The sequence below is a fragment of the Mustela putorius genome, unplaced genomic scaffold (genome assembly GCF_011764305.1).
Source record: "Mustela putorius furo isolate JIRA1106 unplaced genomic scaffold, ASM1176430v1.1 tig00000695_pilon_pilon_pilon, whole genome shotgun sequence".
Taxonomy (NCBI): Eukaryota; Metazoa; Chordata; class Mammalia; order Carnivora; family Mustelidae; genus Mustela; species Mustela putorius.
The window spans coordinates 6,889,175-6,907,465 of NW_025421447.1; the positions used below are offsets into that span (position 1 = coordinate 6,889,175).

General features: G+C 57.1%; 2 protein-coding genes across 17 annotated transcripts in view; one reads left to right on the plus strand and one right to left on the minus strand.

Moving 5' to 3' along the window:
• The window catches only part of CHRNB1 (cholinergic receptor nicotinic beta 1 subunit), a 20,915-nt gene continuing 2,624 nt past the window's right edge, over positions 1-18,291 (plus strand). The window contains exons 1-11 of one of the 10 annotated variants that reach the window (XM_004760286.3): positions 8-132; positions 221-363; positions 972-1,016; positions 1,506-1,648; positions 1,767-1,875; positions 2,174-2,321; positions 2,645-2,854; positions 5,857-6,080; positions 6,507-6,688; positions 7,012-7,159; positions 7,450-9,495. In XM_004760286.3, coding sequence (XP_004760343.1) covers positions 72-132; positions 221-363; positions 972-1,016; positions 1,506-1,648; positions 1,767-1,875; positions 2,174-2,321; positions 2,645-2,854; positions 5,857-6,080; positions 6,507-6,688; positions 7,012-7,159; positions 7,450-7,590 — 1,554 coding nt within the window. In that variant the 5' untranslated portion in view covers positions 8-71 and the 3' untranslated portion in view covers positions 7,591-9,495. Of the gene's footprint in view, positions 133-220; positions 364-515; positions 711-971; positions 1,017-1,505; positions 1,649-1,766; positions 1,876-2,173; positions 2,322-2,644; positions 2,855-5,856; positions 6,081-6,506; positions 6,689-7,011; positions 7,160-7,449; positions 9,496-18,291 lie in introns of those variants that run through there. The other 9 variants (XM_004760288.3, XM_045083290.1, XM_045083287.1 and 6 more) reach the window with 9 other exon arrangements.
• ZBTB4 (zinc finger and BTB domain containing 4) overlaps positions 9,054-18,291 on the minus strand; it is a 15,877-nt gene continuing 6,639 nt past the window's right edge. For 3 of the 7 annotated variants that reach the window (XM_004760294.3, XM_045083279.1, XM_045083280.1), the window contains 4 exons: positions 16,163-16,253; positions 15,844-15,913; positions 14,313-15,400; positions 9,054-13,649 (listed from right to left, as the gene is read on the minus strand). In XM_004760294.3, coding sequence (XP_004760351.1) covers positions 11,696-13,649; positions 14,313-15,391 — 3,033 coding nt within the window. In that variant the 5' untranslated portion in view covers positions 15,392-15,400; positions 15,844-15,913; positions 16,163-16,253 and the 3' untranslated portion in view covers positions 9,054-11,695. Of the gene's footprint in view, positions 13,650-14,312; positions 15,401-15,843; positions 15,914-16,162; positions 17,440-18,291 lie in introns of those variants that run through there. The other 4 variants (XM_045083283.1, XM_045083282.1, XM_013060262.2 and 1 more) reach the window with 3 other exon arrangements.

An 18,291-nucleotide genomic window follows, 5' to 3' on the forward strand; every position in this document is an offset into this window, starting at 1 on the left:
ATTCCTGGGCGTCTCGTCACTTCCCCTGCGCTGGCGAGCCGAGCGAACTCACTGAGCAACGCGGCCGGGCTATGACCCCAGAGGCGCTGCTGCTGCTGGTGCTGGGGGTGCTGGGGGCGCCGCTCGCCCCGGGTACGTCTGGGCCTCGGGGTGGTGGCAGTGACGGGGCCAGGGGTCATGACCGGGCACGGTGGCTTCACTTCTAGCTCTCCTCCTCCAGGCGTCCGCGGCACGGAAGCGGAGGAGGGCCGGCTCCGCGAGAAACTCTTCTCTGGCTATGACAGCTCGGTGCGGCCGGCGCGGGAGGTGGGGGACCGTGTCGGGGTCGGCATTGGCCTCACCCTGGCGCAACTCATCAGCCTGGTGAGGGCGCACGCCGGGGTTGAGGTCAGGCCGGCGGGACCGGCTGGGGGCGTGGCTTTGGGCGGGGCGGGAGCGAGGGCCGTCTGGGGGCGGGGCATGGCGCGAGGCCAGGCCGGGAGATGGACGGGCGGTAAGCGGAGATTGGGTCGAAATCGGACGGGTGGACAAGTTGTGGGCGTGGCTGCTGGACGGGCCGCGGGTAGAGCGGGGTAGGGCGAGGAACTCTGAAGGGAAGCCGGGGTCGCGGGACTGGCTGGGGGGCGGGACTTTAGGCGGGGTCGCAGGCTGGGACGGAGCTTGGCTCCGGATCCGCTGCGAAACTACAGCCGGAGGAGATTCAGCGCGGGGTGAGTTACGGAATGGGGGTGGGGCCCGGGGCGGGGCCAGGGTGAAGGCCGGTCGGGGGGCGAGCGGCTGGCAGCCGGATTGGCTGGCGCTGTAGACCGCCGGAAGTTTCTGAGGTAGAGGCGGGGCTCAAACCAACGCGGCATCTAGGGGGAGGGGCTTGGAGCCAAGAGGCGGGGGTTTCCAGATAGACCTTGACCCGCCGAACCCCTTCATTTCTCTTTGCTCACGTCACCTGTACCCTTTAAACTTTTCCCTTCTAGAACGAGAAGGATGAGGAGATGAGCACAAAGGTGTACTTAGACCTGGTATGCAGACCCCACGGGGTGGGAGAGGGCGTCCCGTCCCGCTGCCTTCCCAATTTCCTCCCATGTCCGGCTCGGTAAGAGCAGTTCCTGCATCACGACCTCAGAAAACGGAACGGAAACGGAAGCTTCAGGAAACAATACCTATCTTTACTCTGGGAGCTGCATTCCACGCATTCCTTACTCTATTTTTTTTAAAACACTGTTTTGGGGCCACTAATTTGATTTCTGATCCACTAAAGGGTCGCGAACTGCAGCTTCAAAACCACTGTTTCAGTGGCTAGCTAGTGCAATCTCCTCATTTTTACAGACCAAAAATTTGGGGTCCAGGGCGAGGGAAGGAGAAATTCATTGATGAGGTCCCAGCGAGTAAAGGTGCAGTCGGAACCAGAACCCCGACTTCTGAACCATAGCCCAGGCCTGATGGCTCCCCTTCCCTGCCCTCCCTACCCGGCTTCCTGCGGACATCCCACGTCCCCTTCCGGGCTCCAGCCCCCGACAGCCCCTCAGCCTCTGCTCCCACAGGAGTGGACTGACTACAGGCTGAGCTGGGACCCCGCGCAGCACGAGGGCATCGATTCACTCCGCATCACGGCTGAATCCGTGTGGCTTCCGGACATTGTGCTTCTGAACAAGTAGGCTCTTCCCTAAGACCCGGAGGTGGGCGGGGTCTCTGGGGAGGCGGGGCCTCCTGAGGTTGGGGCCTCCTGGGGGCGGGGTCTGATTCCCGCTGAGAAGGTTCCTCCCCCGCAGCAATGACGGGAATTTTGACGTTGCCCTGGACGTGAACGTCGTGGTGTCTTCCAATGGTTCCGTGCGCTGGCAGCCTCCAGGACTCTACCGTAGCAGCTGCAGCATCCAGGTGCCCGGCCTTCTCCTGGGAACCCTGCTTCCCCAGCGACTCCCGTCCCTACTCCATCATCCCTCATAACCTTCCCATGGCGCGCATCCTCCTGATTGGCGTGGTTTCACCTTCTGTGCCCACGATCGCTGACCTGCAGTGTTTCTCAGTGACCTCGCTTCCGTTGCCCATAGCCTCCCTTAATAACCTTCCAATTCATCTGTGACCTTATGTCCCTGTGACCTGCCTAATGACCTCCCAAGGCCCCCCAGCCGCGAACAGCTCTCTGGCAGCTGCGGTGACTCCCCGCTCCATCCAGGTCACCTACTTCCCGTTCGACTGGCAGAACTGCACCATGGTGTTCAGCTCCTACGGCTATGACAGCTCAGAGGTCAGCCTGCGGACCGGCTTGGGTCCCGACAAGCAGGAGCGGCAGGAAGTGCACATTCATGAGGGGACCTTCATTGGTGAGTGGGCATGGTTCCCCCACCCATGGGCTCTATGATTTCCAGTTTCTAAGAGGTTGATAAATACCCTCCTAAAGCAGTGCCTGCTACGACCCTGTGGGGTTGGCAAATTAAGTGGGATTCTCTACATTTCACAGATAAGGAAGTGGAGACTCGTTCAAGTTCATCAGAGACGGGCTGCCCCGCCCAGTGTCCACAGCTAGTGTCTTATCCCATCAGCCACTCCCAGGTCTAGGATGTGGCAGAGCAAGCCATATCGGGCGACAGTAAGGACAGGTCCCATATCTGTGTCCCTTTCTTCTCTCCCCTCTCTTTCCTCCCAGAGAATGGCCAATGGGAAATTATCCACAAGCCTTCTCGGCTAATCCAGCCTTCCACAGATCCTAAGGGAGGCGGGGAAGGACAGCGCGAAGAAGTCACCTTCTACCTCATCATTCGCCGGAAGCCTCTCTTCTACCTGGTCAACGTCATTGCCCCATGCATCCTCATCACTCTTCTGGCCATCTTCGTCTTCTACCTGCCACCAGATGCAGGTAAGGGAGGAAGAGTCCACAACCCACCTTCTTACCAGTTGCTCGGCTTCCTGTCGGAATCCAGGCAAGGTTTTTGGGCCAGCCCAAGCCATCATGGATTGTGCTGCAGCAATCTTTCCCAGGTTTTCCCTTCAGCCAGAGGCTTTTCCTGGATCAGGTTTTCCCTCCAACCTCAGGGTGGGGGTGCGGTGGGGTGGGGGGCTCTGCAGCCCAGGTCTCTCCATCTAGGAACACCTGATCCCTTTTCTGCAGCCCAGGTCTGTTGATCTAGGAACTCCAGAACCCTATCCTCCAGAATCCTAAAATACCATCCTTGGAACCCACCAATTCCTGGGGTTACACAATGCTCCCTTTCACTTTCCCCAGTCCTGGTATCCACCCCCCACACCCCCCTGTTATTTTTCAGACACCTACTAGCCCTTTGGAGATTCCTTTAGAAATAACAGCAACATTTCTCTAGGAGGAAGCATAATGTAGTTACAGAGTAACCTTGGGCAAATTCCTTCCTATTGGTCCCCACTTAATAGGATTATTTTGAGGATTAATTGAGTTAATAGAACTATGCCTGGTACCAAGTAAATTCTATGTAAGTGTTTGTATTATTTTTACTATTTTTGAGCACTTGCTATAAGTAGTACAATGAACATGTTACATATAACTCAATTCCTTTTTTTTTTAAATTTATTTTATAAGGGGGGAGGGGCAGAGAGAGAGAATCTCAAGCAGACTCTGGGCTCAGCACAGAGCCAGACACAGGTCTCGATCTCATGACCCAGAAACCACGACCCCCCAGAAATCAAGAGTCAGTCCCTTAACCGACTGCACCAGCCAGGCACTCCTACATTAACTCAATTCTAATCTTTAGAACAACTCTGTGAGGTGAGTGCTGAATTGTCTTCCCCTTTTACAGAGGAGGTCATAGTAGCTGAGAGAGTTTAAGTCATTTGCCCCAGTTTCAGCTACAGTCAGAGACGGGTAGCGTCTGGATTCTAACTCTGGTTGGTGCCGGTCTGATTCCCAGACTGGAATCCTTAACTCTGTCATTTAAAGTATGCTTTCCTTCTCTCTGGCATCGAATTCTCTGTCTAGGGAAGGAAAGTGATCCAGCTCTAGAACAATCTTCCAAATGTAACTTCTCCTTCCTCCCAGAGCAAGGCAAACCTTGGGGTTATATTATAGAACTTAAGTAGAGTAGACCATAAAAGTTTTTTATTTCAATGCCTTCCTTGAAGTTTGAGGTGCCTGTTTTATGTCTCGGGAATAATCAGCCACCTGACATCTCCTTATGTACTTTGCTTCATTTTTAGATCCTTCAAATTGCTATTTAGGTGCTAAAATGGGCTACAGGGGTTGGTCTGTTCATTCATGCAATGGTATTTGTTTAGTATCTGTCATGTGCTAGGCACTGGGGCTCTATCTGTGAATAAAAGAGACAAAACTCCTTGCCCTTGTGGAGTTTACATTCTAGTGGGGAGACTATCAATAAAGCAAATACATCTATTAGATACTATATTAGAAGACGACGGGTCCTAAGGAGGAACATAAAGTAGGAAGAGTGGTAGAGAGGATGAGACTGAGAGCTTGGGTTATAATTTAAAATAGAATAGGGGGCACCTGGGCGGCCCAGTTGGTTCAGTGCTTGATTCTTGATTTCTCCTTAGGTCATACCTTGGGGTGTGAGATCAGCCCCAAGACAGGCTCCATGCTAGGTGTGGAGCCTGCTTAAGATTGTCTCTCTCTTGGGCGCCTGTGTGGCTCAGTTGGTGAAAGGACTGCCTTGGGCTCAGGTCATGATCTTGGGAGTCCCAGGACTGAGTCTCGCATTGAGTCCCGCATCGTGGTCCCAGCTCCATGGGGAGTCCACTTCTCCCTCTGACCTTCTCAGCTCTCTCTCTCACTCTCTCTTTCAAATAAATAAATAAAATCTTAAAAAAAAAAAAAGATGATTTTCTCCCTCTCCCTCTCTAAATAAATAAATAAATAAATAAAATTAAAATAGAACGGTCAAGGGCCCCTGGCTGGCTCATTCGGTACAGTACATGACTCCTGATCTCAGGGCTGTGAGTTCGAGCCCTGTGCTGAATGTAGAGATTACTTAAAATTTTAAGAAAAAAATAGAATGGCCAGCGAATGCCTCAATAAAAAGGAAATATTTGACCAATATTTGAAGGAAGATTTGAAGGGGATGAGAGAATGACCCTGGCAGATAGATATCTGAAGGAACATGTACCAAGCGCAGTTAACAATGAATGCAAAGGCCCAGAAGTGGGAGTGAGTCTTGCATATTCAAGAGCGAGCCAGGATAACTGAATGAAGGAAGCCTGGAGAAAAACAGTAGGCGATAAAGTCAAAGAGATAATGGGAAGAAGGCCTTGTCCAACACAGTCCAACACAGTCAAACACGCCGAGGTCTGGCTTTGATGCTTAGGAAGATGCAAGCCACAGGAAGGTTTGGAGAAAAGTGATACGATCTGATTTACATTTTAACAAGCTCAATCTGGCAGCCCGGTTGAGAACAGTCAGCAGGGGGAAGTAGGATGAAGCGAAGAGACCTTTATAAAAACTCAGATCTGAGTTCGTGGTGGTGTTTTGTAGGGATATATTTTGAAGGTGGAGCCAGTAGGGTTTGCTGTGGATTGGATATGGGATAAGAAAGAGTGAAGAGAGTTGAGAATGACTGACAGGATTTTGGTCTGCCCCAGGATTGGTCATTCATGAAATGAGCCTGTGGGAGGGGCTGGTGATCAGGGGATTCGGTTTGGGACAGGTTTAAGATGTCTACTGGACATTCAAGCGGAGACGTTCAATTAGCAGGTGGCTATAAATCTGGGGTTTGGAAGAGTAAGTCCCGGCTGGAGGTATAATTGTAGGAGTCATCTGTGTGCACTTGGCCCTTTCCAAAGCCTGTGCTTGTGTGGGCTGGAAACACGGTCACTGATTAGGCCACCGAAATTGCCTTCTGGCAAAGCCTGACCCTTCTGCCTTCCTCTCTGCCCCATAAGGAGAGAAGATGGGGCTCTCGATCTTTGCCCTGTTGACCCTTACCGTGTTCCTGTTGCTGCTGGCAGACAAAGTTCCTGAGACTTCCCTATCTGTCCCCATCATTATCAAGTACCTCATGTTTACCATGGTCCTCGTCACTTTCTCCGTCATCCTCAGCGTCGTTGTCCTCAACCTGCATCATCGCTCACCGCACACCCACCAAATGCCCGCTTGGGTCCGCCAGGTAAGATGGACCTCGATGTTAACCCTCGGTGCTAGCGTTCGCTGTTCTGTGCCGGTATCGCCCCTGCAGCCCTCCTACCACCTTCAACCTCCCCTTTCTCAGACCCGAGGGAGAACTACAGCTCCTGGGGTGGAGCGTCTTGGTGCCGAGGCCTGTTGGGTGTTGAAACCTTGCGCAGTCGACACTGTCATGTCCTAGATCCCATCTTTCCTTCGTCAGCACTGCCCATCCTGGGTTCCAGGGATGCATTCCCAGGGTCTGCAACCCACTTCCGAGCTCTTGAGGCTGTGTGGCTCGCCGGGACGCGCTCACGCAGGCGCGGGGATGGGCGGGTGGATGGGGTCAACGGGCGGCTTCCCCTCGGATCTGAGACCGGGAGCGCGCCCCCCCGCCCCCCCCCCGCCAACTCGCCTTTCTACTCTGCAGATCTTCATCCACAAACTCCCTCTGTACCTGGGTCTGAAGAGGCCCAAACCCGAGAGAGACCTGATGCCAGAGCCACCTCCTGTGGCCCTCCGGGATTCTCCAGGAAGTGGCTGGGGTCGGGGAACAGATGAATATTTCATCCGGAAGCCACCGAACGATTTTCTTTTCCCCAAACCCAACAGGTAGCACTTACTCCCCGTCGCCTACAAGTAAGAGAGAGCAGGAACTACAGTTCCCAGAAGACTGTGCAGAGGCAGGCAGCTTGAGGTCCCGGAAGATGCCCTTGAGGTTCATGGGAATTGTAGTACCCCGTTCCGCCGCCTACTTTGCGGAAAGGCGGAAACTAAAGCGTAGAAAGATGGGAGGAATTGCGGAAGGCTGGAGAGGTCGCCGCTGGCTGGGAGAGCCTAACGGGCCTTCTCACGGTTTGAAAACTGACAAGAGTGTTGGAGGAGGGAGTCGGGACGGAGCCTAGAGCGTGGCCCAAATGTCCCGCCTCTTCCAGGTTCCAGCCTGAGCTGTCTGCCCCGGACCTGCGGCGACTTATCGACGGTCCGACCCGGACTGTGGGCCTGCCTCCCGAGCTACGGGAGGTCGTTTCCTCGATCGGCTACATCGCCCGCCAGCTGCAGGAACAGGAGGACCACGACGCGGTAAGCCCAATGACGGCGGAGCAGGGCAGGGCCTGGGTGGCCTTGGCTCCACCCGCAGACCGAGGCTCCGCCCCCAGCACCCGTTTTGCTTCTGATTGGAAGCTTGCCTCCCTTGGTCCCGCCCCCCTGTGTTCCGACTGGCTCCTCGCCCCATCCGTCGCCCGCAGTTTCGTTTTCCTCCGTCTTGCGGCCCGGCCCTGTCTCTGAGCGGCAGGACTAGGGCAAGGGTACAGGGCAGGCCTTCCCTGGGGGTCTGGAGCTCAGGCACAGTTTACTCTGCCTACCCCCAGCTGAAGGAAGACTGGCAGTTTGTGGCCATGGTAGTGGATCGACTTTTCCTGTGGACCTTCATCATCTTCACGAGCGTTGGGACCCTCGTCATCTTCCTGGACGCCTCGTACCACTTGCCCCCCGCCGACCCCTTTCCTTGAGGACAGAGGGCCAAGACGCGAGTCCTCGGCCAGCTGAGCTGAGAGAGGGCAGTACTCCCAAGCTGAGAGCGGGCAGTACTGCCCCTTTCTCCCTCTCAACTCCACTAGGAATCCAGGCTTCGCACATCATTGCCCCTCTAGGGAGAGCGCCCAAGGGGGACGGGGTGGAATGAAGCCTTGGGCCCCAACAGAAATGCACTATCAGTTTATTTATTCTTTGGTTTCTTGTAGAAGTTGGATATCAACGCTAGGTTGCCGGGAAAATGGAACAAAGAATGAGAAGTAGATTGTACGCTCTAGGAGGGCAGGGACTGTGTCTTGTTCGCTGTAATATCTCCAGCACCTGGCACTGGGCCTGACCTATGGGATAGTAGGTGCTTCACAGTCGTTGAGTGATTAAGGATTTTTTCTTTCCTGGAAGGAAGTACACCTGTTATTATCAGTGCTTATGTTTGCATGTTGAGACTAGTATCATTCTCTTTGTTTTTACTTTTCCGTAATTTATTGTTTTGTAGTAAGTGAAAGGATGCATTTGAGAGGAGAAAAGAGCACTTTAAAAAACTTCATTCAGGTTCCAGCTTTGGTGCTCAAACTTTAGATAGGTACTAAATCGCTCTGGGCCTGAGATTCCAGGACTGTAAAATGGAGCTAAGAATAGTATCTGTCCCCAAGTCTGACAGTCATATGAGATGGGAGCTCTACCCAGTACACATCAGAGGTTGCAAACTGATGTGTTTGTGTGACCAGTGTTGTTGACCTGCACAATTTTTAGTGTGAGTTAGCTACTTTAAAAATTCGGATATTGCACAGAGAAGTTTGTATTTCTGGCTTCTCTCGAGGAAAAAAAAATTAAAACTGGTAACACCAGACCCGATTCCCCTGTTGGCAGCAATCTGCTAGGGCCATCTGAGTGTGGCTGCCCACCCTGGTCAAGGTATTTGTTCCAGAATTCCTCAAACCAGCCCCCCACCCCCACCCCCGCCCCGCCCCACCCAGTGGACCAGCTTGGCTTATTTTACCTGCCCATCCTCAAAACATTAGACAAAATTAAGGGGAGGGGCATGGTGATAAGCAATTGAAGACAATGAGAGGCCAGGAGTAGAAAAAGAAAAGGTGGTCATATCTCATGACCATCCCTCATTTTATGCCCACTACTTTTTGATTTGGAGAACGAGTGGTGCCAGGTGTAGCGGACAGTAGGATCCTGTGCCCAGCAGGCTGTGCGAACTGGGCTGAGTTAATGTGTCTGCCTGGAGGTCAGACCAAAGTCAGCTCGAGCACTAGCGACTGCAGCCATTACAGGGAGGTGCGCGGGGTCCCCAAGCCCTCAACCTCCTCGGCAGCTGGAGGCTGTGCTCTCAGGGATCATCCAGCCAGCTCCCAAGGGGGGACAAGGGAAGCACATCTCCGTCCAGCCCGCTGCCAGCCCCGCAAAGAACTGCACTTGGCATCTCACTGCGGAGCACAGTTTGTCTGTCTTGTTGGTTTATTGGCCTAGAGAGTTGGACACACACACAGATGCGGAGATAAATATTGGTCAGTTTCTCTAAATCTGGGTCCTCACTACATATAGAACTACAGTCTGTAGGATTCTAAACCTTGCGTGCTGTGGCACAGAGCCAGTGGCCTTTCCACTCCACCATCACCCTTCTCCCCAGGGAGCACCGGGAAAGAGGGCACAAACTGACAAGACTTGAATCATTTTCCAAAGACGAAATTGCAAAATCCCAAATTTCCAATGTCTGAAATTCACAATATTAAATTCCCCAGCTCGGATACACGTATTTTGATCTCCAATTTGCCACAACCTCATTTGTTGCCCAGAACCACCAAATTCTGGAAGCTAGTTTCCTAAATCATATTTGCCAAAAAAATAAATGCCTGCAATCTCAGTTCTCCCAAAAATGTCCGTGGTTTTGGAATTTTGACCTGTTCTGAAACGCAAATCCCCCGGTCCGTCCTCAACTCCTTCCGTTTCCTGTGCCCTTTTGCCTCAGAGGAGTGCAGGTTAAGGATAGAGGGGAGCTGTCATCGCGTCTGCCCCCTACCTCCAAGGCTTCTGTCTCTCTTGTGGTTCCGCTGTGTGTGTGTGCGTGTGTGTATGTGTGTGTGTATATATGTGTGTGTATATATATATATATATATATAAAATTTGTGTGTAGATATATATATATATATGTATTCTTTATTATGTTTTTTTCGCAGTTTTTCTAAAGTGCCAGAAACGAGATTTGTGGGAACTTTTTAGTGATTTTTTTTTTTGCATTTTCCCATTTTAAGCATTTTACCCCCTTAAAAATTGGAACTTGGTACATTCAGTAGGAAACTCCACTCGGACTGTGGCCAAGACCAGGAAAAGTGCAAAGAGACAGAGGAGGAGAGAAGGAATGACACTCCTCCATGGTTAACATTCAGGAGCCTGTCAAAAACCTCCCCCTTCCTATAGACTCAGAGGGTAAGACGAGGCAGGAGAATGCTCCTGGTCCTTCCCCCAAGCTCACCTCCCTCCAAAAGCCATGATCTTGCCCTTTTAGCCGAGAAAGAGGGCAGCCATCTTGGCCCCGGAAAACAGTAGCTAGGATAAAGCTCCCATCTAAATGGTGGCAGCCTTTCCCCGTTTTAAACTGCACTCCTCTAATTCCCATTTACCAGATTTGCTCCCCCAAACTGGCTCTCCCCTTGTGAGCTGTTTTTTTTGGGGGGGTGGGTTGGGAAACGTTCATCCAATCACAGAGTGGGGATGCCCGGTCGTCAAAGAGAATTAGGAGCAAACATTTCTTCAACTCCCCCGCTGGAAGGAAACATATGGACCCCTGACCAGGGTTAACTAGTGCAAATTAGGGATCAGGGACTGTTTAAGGTCCCTGCACCCCATCCCTAGGCTGGGATCTTTGGGTGTGGGGAACTGAGTCAAAGATGGGGTGTAAGGTGCTATTCTGGAGGAAAAGTTGGTGGGGATACCCCAAAGCCCACCAAGGGAGTAGGATGGTTCCCCAAAAACCACCTGGAGTGAATGGTGAGGAAACGACACTGGGGAAGATGGAGGTAAAGGTAAGGATGGGAGGTCATGTGCAAATCTTGGGCTTAGCCACCCATCCAACCCCCATCACTTTTCTGGCTATTTGGTCTAGTCTGGGAGAAACCATCAGGAAGCAAAAACAAAACAAAAAAAAAAAAAGGGGGGGGGAGAAAGTAGATTCCCTTCCCCATCCCATATGGAGCTCCTCCCCACTGACCCCCAAATCTGATTTAGCCCAGAAGAGGCCATAGGTAGAGGCAGGAAGAGGTGCGATCTGCTCACCTCTTTGCCTTGGAAGAATCTGGAGCTCACTGGATTTGGGGGTCAAGATAGGGCCAAGATTCATGCTGCCCTGGGCTGGGAAAGTACTCAGCCATGGAACAGACGGGTAGCCCTCCCGGCAACACCTCCTTGACCTGAATCGGAAGAGGCCATCTCCAGAGTAGGAGAGCGAGGAGCAATATGGAAGACCCAAAGGCATGGGAGGCCAGGAAGGCATGGCATCGTCACGTGAAGAAGACAGGGACACAGAAACCCACCCCTGGAGAGAATGGAACCAGAAGCCATGCTCCCAGATGGGCAGGGGTCAGGTATCACAATGGTCTGGTCCAGGCCCTGGGCCACAAAGAATGGAATGTGCTAGGAAGCGTCTAGGCAGGGGCTTAGAGAAAGCTTCAGAATGAGGGGAGGTCACTAGGTGAGAGAGATGGTTTCCCCCCCGGGTTTACCAATCAGGAGGGTGGGTTAGACATTCAGAGCTGGTGGGGGCCGTGAGTAGAGAGATTCATGTAAGTATATTGCTCAGTTGCCCCGAGGGCTGGAGAAAGGATGGGAGCTGGCCCTGCCCCTCACGGAGGCCATTCCCTGGAGGAGAACTGAGAGGGGAACCACCCAAGATCCCTTCCCAGGAGATGGGAAAACTACAATCTCACACAAAGCAGCCTGACCCCTGAGCTCCAGGGGCCCCCAAGTCCCTGCACAAGAGTGTGGAGGGGCTCCCAAGGGGCAGGGAAGCCAGGGAGCTGGTAGTGGCAGGGGGTTCAGGGAGGGTGGCATCTGGTGAAAGGGGGGAGGTGGGCCCAGAGCTCACCCCACATCTCCCTTCTGGGTTCTCTCAAGCCCTGCCCTTTCCCCTTCTCCCTTAGGGGGGACAGGTGGGGGAAGGGTCGGGGGAGGTGGGGTTGGGGGAGTAGGGGGCGCGGCTTGAGGATTGACTGCGTAGCCAAAGACCCCCGGAAGGAAGGGAAGGGCCCCCCCACCCTTCTCATCAGGTAGGACCATGTTAAGAGCAACCGGGAGAGCAGCCAGGTTGCTAAAGTTGTAAGGGTAGGCGGCAAGGAGCTGAGGGCCATATACGAGCGGGTAGGGTTCTGGGTAGAAGGTGACTTTGGCAGCCCCCATCCCCTCCACGCGGTCCCCCTCCCCAGCGCCCACCGGCCCCTCACTGCCAGCTTTGCCCCTCCCGCCGCCAGGTTCCCTGCCGCTCCCGATTAGAGCTAGGGGAAATTCCTGCACCGGCGGATAGGCATAGGTGCCCCCTCCCGCCACAAGCGGGGGCTCCTCACCCCCCGAGATGACAGGGTCCTGCAGAGAGGCGGCCTCGGGCGCTCCCTCCGCGGCAGCCGCGGCGCTCCCGCCCCCCGCCTCCCCGCTGGACGAGGACACCTGCATCTCTTGGGGGGCCTCCTCCTTGACATCCGCGGCTCTGGCGCCAGCGCTGCCCTTGGAGTAGGCGATGACCGGCGTGGGGGTGCCCCCGGGCCGCTCGGCCGCGTGCCTCTGCCCGTGGCGGCTCAGGGCGGCCGCCGTCTTGCACACCTTGGCGCAGTGCGGGCAAGCGAAGCGGCTGGAGGGCCTGCGGCCGCCGCGGGCCCCATGCGCGCTGCCGCCGTGCGCCTCCTGGTGCTTGCGCAGCTTCCGCACGGTGGCGAAGGTCTGGGCGCAGTCCCCGCAGCGGTGCCTCCGCTCGGCCCGGGCGCGCCCCGCGGGGCCCTCGGCGGCCGGCGCGTCCTCCCAGCTCCTGCGCTCCGGCTTCTGCCTCCAGCGCGGCGGTCGGCGGCCTCGGGGCAGCGCGCCGCCCCCGCCGCTGCCCGCGCCCGCCGCCCCGGCCTTGCGCTTGGGCTTGTAGGAGTAGTAGGGCCGCCAGAGCTGGTCCTCCCCGCCGGCCCGCGATTCCTCCTCGTCGTCGTCGTCGTCGTCGTCGTCGTCGTCGTCGTCCTCGTCGTCCTCGCTCTCCTCCACCTCCTCCCCGCTCAGCTCCCCGGGGCGCAGGTCAGTCTCTGAGATGCGGCGCTTGACAATGGCCTCCTCACCGATGCGCACAGTGATCTGACACAGTGGAGGTGCGGCCTGGAGCTGAGAGGGGCCCCGGCCAGGCCCCGCAGGGGGACCCCCACCCCCGCCAATCCCGCCGGCTGGCTTGGCCGTGTAGGTCAGAGTCCTTCCAGCCCGTGGGTTGCGGCCCTTGGCCTCCTCCGTGGCGGTGGCCGGGCCCGCGGCGGTGGCCGGGCTGCCCGCGGTGGTGGGGCTGCTCGGCGTGGCTGCAGGTTGGGGGGGCGGCGGTGGGTACTCACGTTTTTTGGGGGGCCTCGGGGGTGCAGTGTAAGTGATGACCGAGGCGGCTTGGGCTCCCCCTGCGGTGGCCGGCCCCCCCCCTGCTCCACCACTGCTGCTGCGCCCATGAACAATGACCGAGGGAGCAGGGTGGGCAAATGCTATGACGGAGGGCGGGGGGCCGGGCTGCGGGGCGGGAGGGGGCCCGGGCGGGGGGCTGGCAGGCATGGCTACCGGGGCCGGTGTGTTGAGGCTTGGAGAGAGGGGGGCGTCGGGGGCGGCCTGGCTATAGGTCTTGTAGGGCCGCTTGGCAGCCCGCATGGGAAGCAGGCGGTACAGCTTGAGGGTATTAAGCTTGGGCTTGTAGCCTCCATTGGGTGTCTTCTCACTGGCTAACAGCCCGGGGCTAATGCCGTGGAAGGCTCGCTGGTGGGTCTTCAGGTTATAATAAGTGACAAAGGTCTCCCAGCAGAAGATGCACTGGTACCTGGGCCGGGACAGCAGGGAACAGGACGGGGAGAGAGACATGGGAGTCAGGGGGCCCCGAAGCCAGGTCTCAGCTGCCCTAATCCTACGACTCCCCCACCTGGGTGCTTGCCCTCGTTTCATACCACTGGTCCCATCCTGCCAGCCTCTCCAGAGGTACAGCCCTAGCTCGGTGACCCCACCAGCTGTGAGGTGCTGGGCCCCAGGGGGGTCTGTCTGCCAACCGGGAATAATCATGCGCCTGGCCTAACCCCCGGAGCCTTCTCTGAAGCCCCGCTGACGGATGGGGGGTGTCTCATGAGCAAGGACAGGTGGGGGGAAGACACCTTACAACTCCCCATGGTCCTGCCTGTGCCCTCCACCATCTCCTCCTACGGGGGCAGCTTCCTCTTTCCTGGCTGGGGGACCTTCCCCAGCGCACCAGCCCGGAACCCCAGACACCCAGAGGTGCCAGTGAGCATCGGGGGGAGGGAGAGCCCAGGCTGGAGGGAGGTGGCTGCACCCACGGGGAGGAGCTGGTGACCAGGGGTGAGGGGGTGAGCAGTCAGGATTCCCACCACTTACTGGGTCCGGCTCGCACAGTAGTCTGCGGCCAGGGCCCCATCCCCACAGCCCCCCACCCTCCCACACCCCACCGCGCCTGGCCGCCTGGCCGGTGGCTCACCTGCGCTCCCCAGTGTGCCACACCTCGTGCTTGGTCCGGTACTCCGCCAGCGCGAACACCTTCTCGCAGTAGCGACACGGGTACTTCCTGCGCCACGAGTGCACGTTGCTGTGCCGCTTCAGGCTGGACAGCGTCACGTAGGAGCGCTCGCAGGCGGCGCACACGTACAGCACGTGGCCCCCCACCACCTTCACCACGTGCTCCGGGCCGCCGCGGAAGCCCACTGGCGTGGGCAGGGCCGAGGCATCCACGCCGGCGGGACCGCTGGGGGCTGAGCCCCCGGAGGCCAGCCCCGCAGTACCCCGGGTGCCGGCCCCACGGCGGCACTGCGCCTCATGGGTCTGCAGCCGTTTGGGATGGATGAAGCTTTTCCCGCAGCGCGGGCAGGGGAGGGGCCGACGGGACAGGGGGGCCTGCGAGTCAGAGGCCTGGGCCTCAGCCCGGTCCCCCTCCCACTCCCCGGCAGGCCGCGGCCCTGGCCCAAAGCTGTCATCTTCGGGCTGTGAGGTGGCCATGGGTGCTGGGGCAGGAGGTACCCAGGCATCGCCTCCCTCCCCCAGGCCCTGCAGGCGGGAGATGCCCAGACGCCGCCCCAGAGCTCCGATCTCTGCCACCGCTGCCCCGTCCCCTCCGCCGCCAGGTAGAGCAAGCCGGGCACTATAGATGAAGTTGAGGACATCAGAGAAGGCAGCTGCGGGGACCCCTGGCAGCTCCAGGACCCGGGGTGGGGAGGAAGTGGGGGGTGAGGCCGGAGGGGGAGAAGAGGAGGAAGAAGAAGAAGAGGAGGAGGAAGAAGAAGAGGAGGAGGAGGAGGAAGAGGAGGAGGAGGCAGCTGTGGTGGTGGCCGGGTTAGGGGCAGAGCCCCCAGTAACTGGTGGGAGGGGGAGTGGAGCTGAAGCAAGCAGGGCCTCTCTGAAGAAAGGACTGGAAGCAGCCAGGACACTGCGGTGAGCAGGGAACTTGGTGTCTCCAGCTATGAGGGTGACGTCACAGAAGAGGCCTCGGAGCCGCTGCTCATTGAGCTGACGCAGGACAGCGGGGGCATGCGACGGGTCCGTCACCTCCGCTGGAGGGGGCATGGCGCCAGCCTGGACAGGGGAGAAGAGGCCCGGGGAGGACGTCAGAGGCCCAGGGGGAGGTGGAGAGGGCCTCTGACACCAGGGAGATGACTTGGGAGGGCAGGGGGCGGGGATCTGTTGGTCAGAGACTGAAGAAAGTGACAAACTTCCGGCCGCAGAGGGCAGGGGTTGACCTTAGCCATGCTCACCTGGCCAGCATCCAGCCCTGGCACACCAAACACCCGGGGCTGGAGGAGGCCAGGGCTGGCTCAGGTCAAGATGAAGGTCAACAGGTGAAAGGCCCCAAAGTCGCAGACCGGAGGCATCAGCAGCGGTCACCTCTCTCCCTCCGGGAAGAGGATGCTGCCCCGCACACGACTACTGACCACTTCGCCGGGCTCCACAGCCTCGGAAAACTGCCCTGTATCCAGTCCCCCCTCTTCCCCGGGCTGTGGGCCCTCACGCCGCCTCACCTGAGGGCACAGCCAACATGGAGCAGAGCGGGGGAGGCTCAGCAAGTCCCTTCTGCGGGGCCTCTTCCTTCTGGGGAGACACAAACCATGCCCTCAGGAGCGGAGCTGGCACGGAAGGGACCCCGGGGGGAGGGGGTGGTGTAGGATGTGGGGTCAAGGACGGACGCCCGGGCTGCTGGGCTGAACCCTCCCAGGGGGGCCCGTCCGGTTCTGGGTTGCCGCCTCTGGCCCGAGCTAGAGGTCACACTCTTCAGTGGGCAGTCCTGTTCTGCCGGCCTGAGAAGCACCAGCACAAGACAATCTGCACGTTTCGATTCACCTCCACGCGACGCAGCAGCGTAGCGCAGTCCCATAGGTCCAGGGAAGCCTCTTGGATCGCTCTCAAGTCCCTTTGGCCCAATCTTCCGGGGCTCAAAGAAAATCAAAGATTTGCATGTTGTCTTTCATTATAATCACCTCATTTGCATATCAAAACAGATTTCCTAGAGCTTTTTTATTGGGCCCAACTGCCAGACAGTGGATCTAGCAGAGGACCTGCACGCAGGCACGCACTAACGCACGCCCACACCCACACCCACACACACAAGCACACCCCAGCCCCGTGTATCCTGGAGGAGCTTTCTGGTGCCTGGGGACCAGCAGGGACCACAGACTGACTAAGACATACATACGCCAGCTTGTTCCCATCTCTGGAGGGCACTGGAAAGGCCACCAGAGCCAGCATGAAGCAGCTTGGGTCCCTCTCCTTACTCTGAATGCTGGTGGCTTTGGGATTTTGGCTTAAAAAGGAGGAAGGGAAACACAATCTCTGAGCTCAGCTCTTGCTAGAGGGCCCTCCGAAAGGAACAGCTGGCGAGCCCAATGTGAGCTGTGGCAGTCACTGCACAGAAAACCCCGCACAGCCACTTCCCCGGTGGTGGGCACCCTCGGGACTCCGGGGTCTCATTTCTCAGCACAGGCCCCTCTCGTCTACCGTCCAGGAAACCCCAGAACCCTCTCCTTCCCCATGCCCTGGGCCACATGTGCCCTCTGAGCTACCGTGCAGCGGGAGTTCCTCATAAATCCCCCCTTTCCACCAAAACCCCTCTATTAGTCATACCATCTGGGCCACAAGGCCTCCCTGCCACAACCCATGTCATGTTTCCGAAAAGATGGCTCTGATTCCTCTCCTGGAGCAGGAGGAAGGTGGTAAATAGGGTGCTGTTCAAAAACTCCAACACCCCAAGTGTGAGGCACACACCAACATGGGTCAGGTGCTCCCCCAAGCTCCCCCAAGATCGCAGGTGGGCCGGGAATCCTACAGAAGCTGCCCCACGTGCAGGCCTGTGTCCAGCTTTGGGGATAGAGTGAGGAAAGAGGGAGAGGGTTCCCCCCTTCCTGGGCCACTGGGACCCCCAAGAGCTAAGTGCTTCACTCGCAAGACCCTCTGCTCCTCATCACTACTCTAAAGGGAGTGACTCGGCTTCCCCATCGTAGAGGTTTTAAGTCATCTCCACTCCCAACATGGGGCTCCAACTCACAACCCTGAGGTCAAGAGTCGCGCGCTCCACTGACTGAGCCGGCCAGGTGCCCCAGCTTCCCATTTTAAACGGACAGCCTGGGGGGCTCAGTCGGTTGGGCGTCCGCCTTCGGTTCAGGTCATGATCCCAGGGTCCTGGGATCGAGCCCCGCATTGGGCTCCCAGCTCAGCAGGGAGCCTGCTTCTCCCTCTGCCTCTGCCTGCTGCTCCCCTGCTTGTGCTCACTCTCTCATGTGCTCTCATTAATAAAATATTTAAAAAAAAAGGGGGGGGGACAGCCTGAAGCTAGAGATGCCGGGTAGCTGGCCCAAGAATGCATGACCAGCGAGTAGCCTGGCTGGGATCTGCTATGGGGAAGTCTGGCTAGGAAGCTCGTTTTCTTCACTGGAACTGTGTTCACCAGGAAGGAGGACAGGTTTCTAGCTGATATTATGACCCTGTAGGAAATAGGTGTATTTTGTCTGCATCCCTATTCCTGACACAGTGCTCCTAAAATTCGTATAATTTCCCAAGTGACAGAGGGGCTAGGCGCAGCTTTTGTGCTAATATCTGGTCCTTGACCCTGGTCCCTGACACAGAACTCCTAGATCCTCTGGAATTTCCTGGGTGACAGGAGCATCTTTTGTTCTCAGTGAGGTGACCTGGGTGGTCTCCCGGAGAGTTTCAGGGTGAGGGCAGTTCACCCCCAAGACCTAGCCATGTTTAGAAGCTCGGGGCTTTCAGCTCACTGCCATCCTCCGTGGAGGGGCCAGGGGCCGGGGACCGAGTTCATAACTGACCTTGCCTACGTGCTGAAGCCTCCACCACGGGGTTTGGAGAGCCTCTGGTTCAGTGGCCGCATTCACCTGCCAGGAGGGCGGTGTACCCTAACTGGCAGAGACAGGAGGGCCTGAACTCAGGACCTTTCCAGACTTCAGCATTTGTAGCTT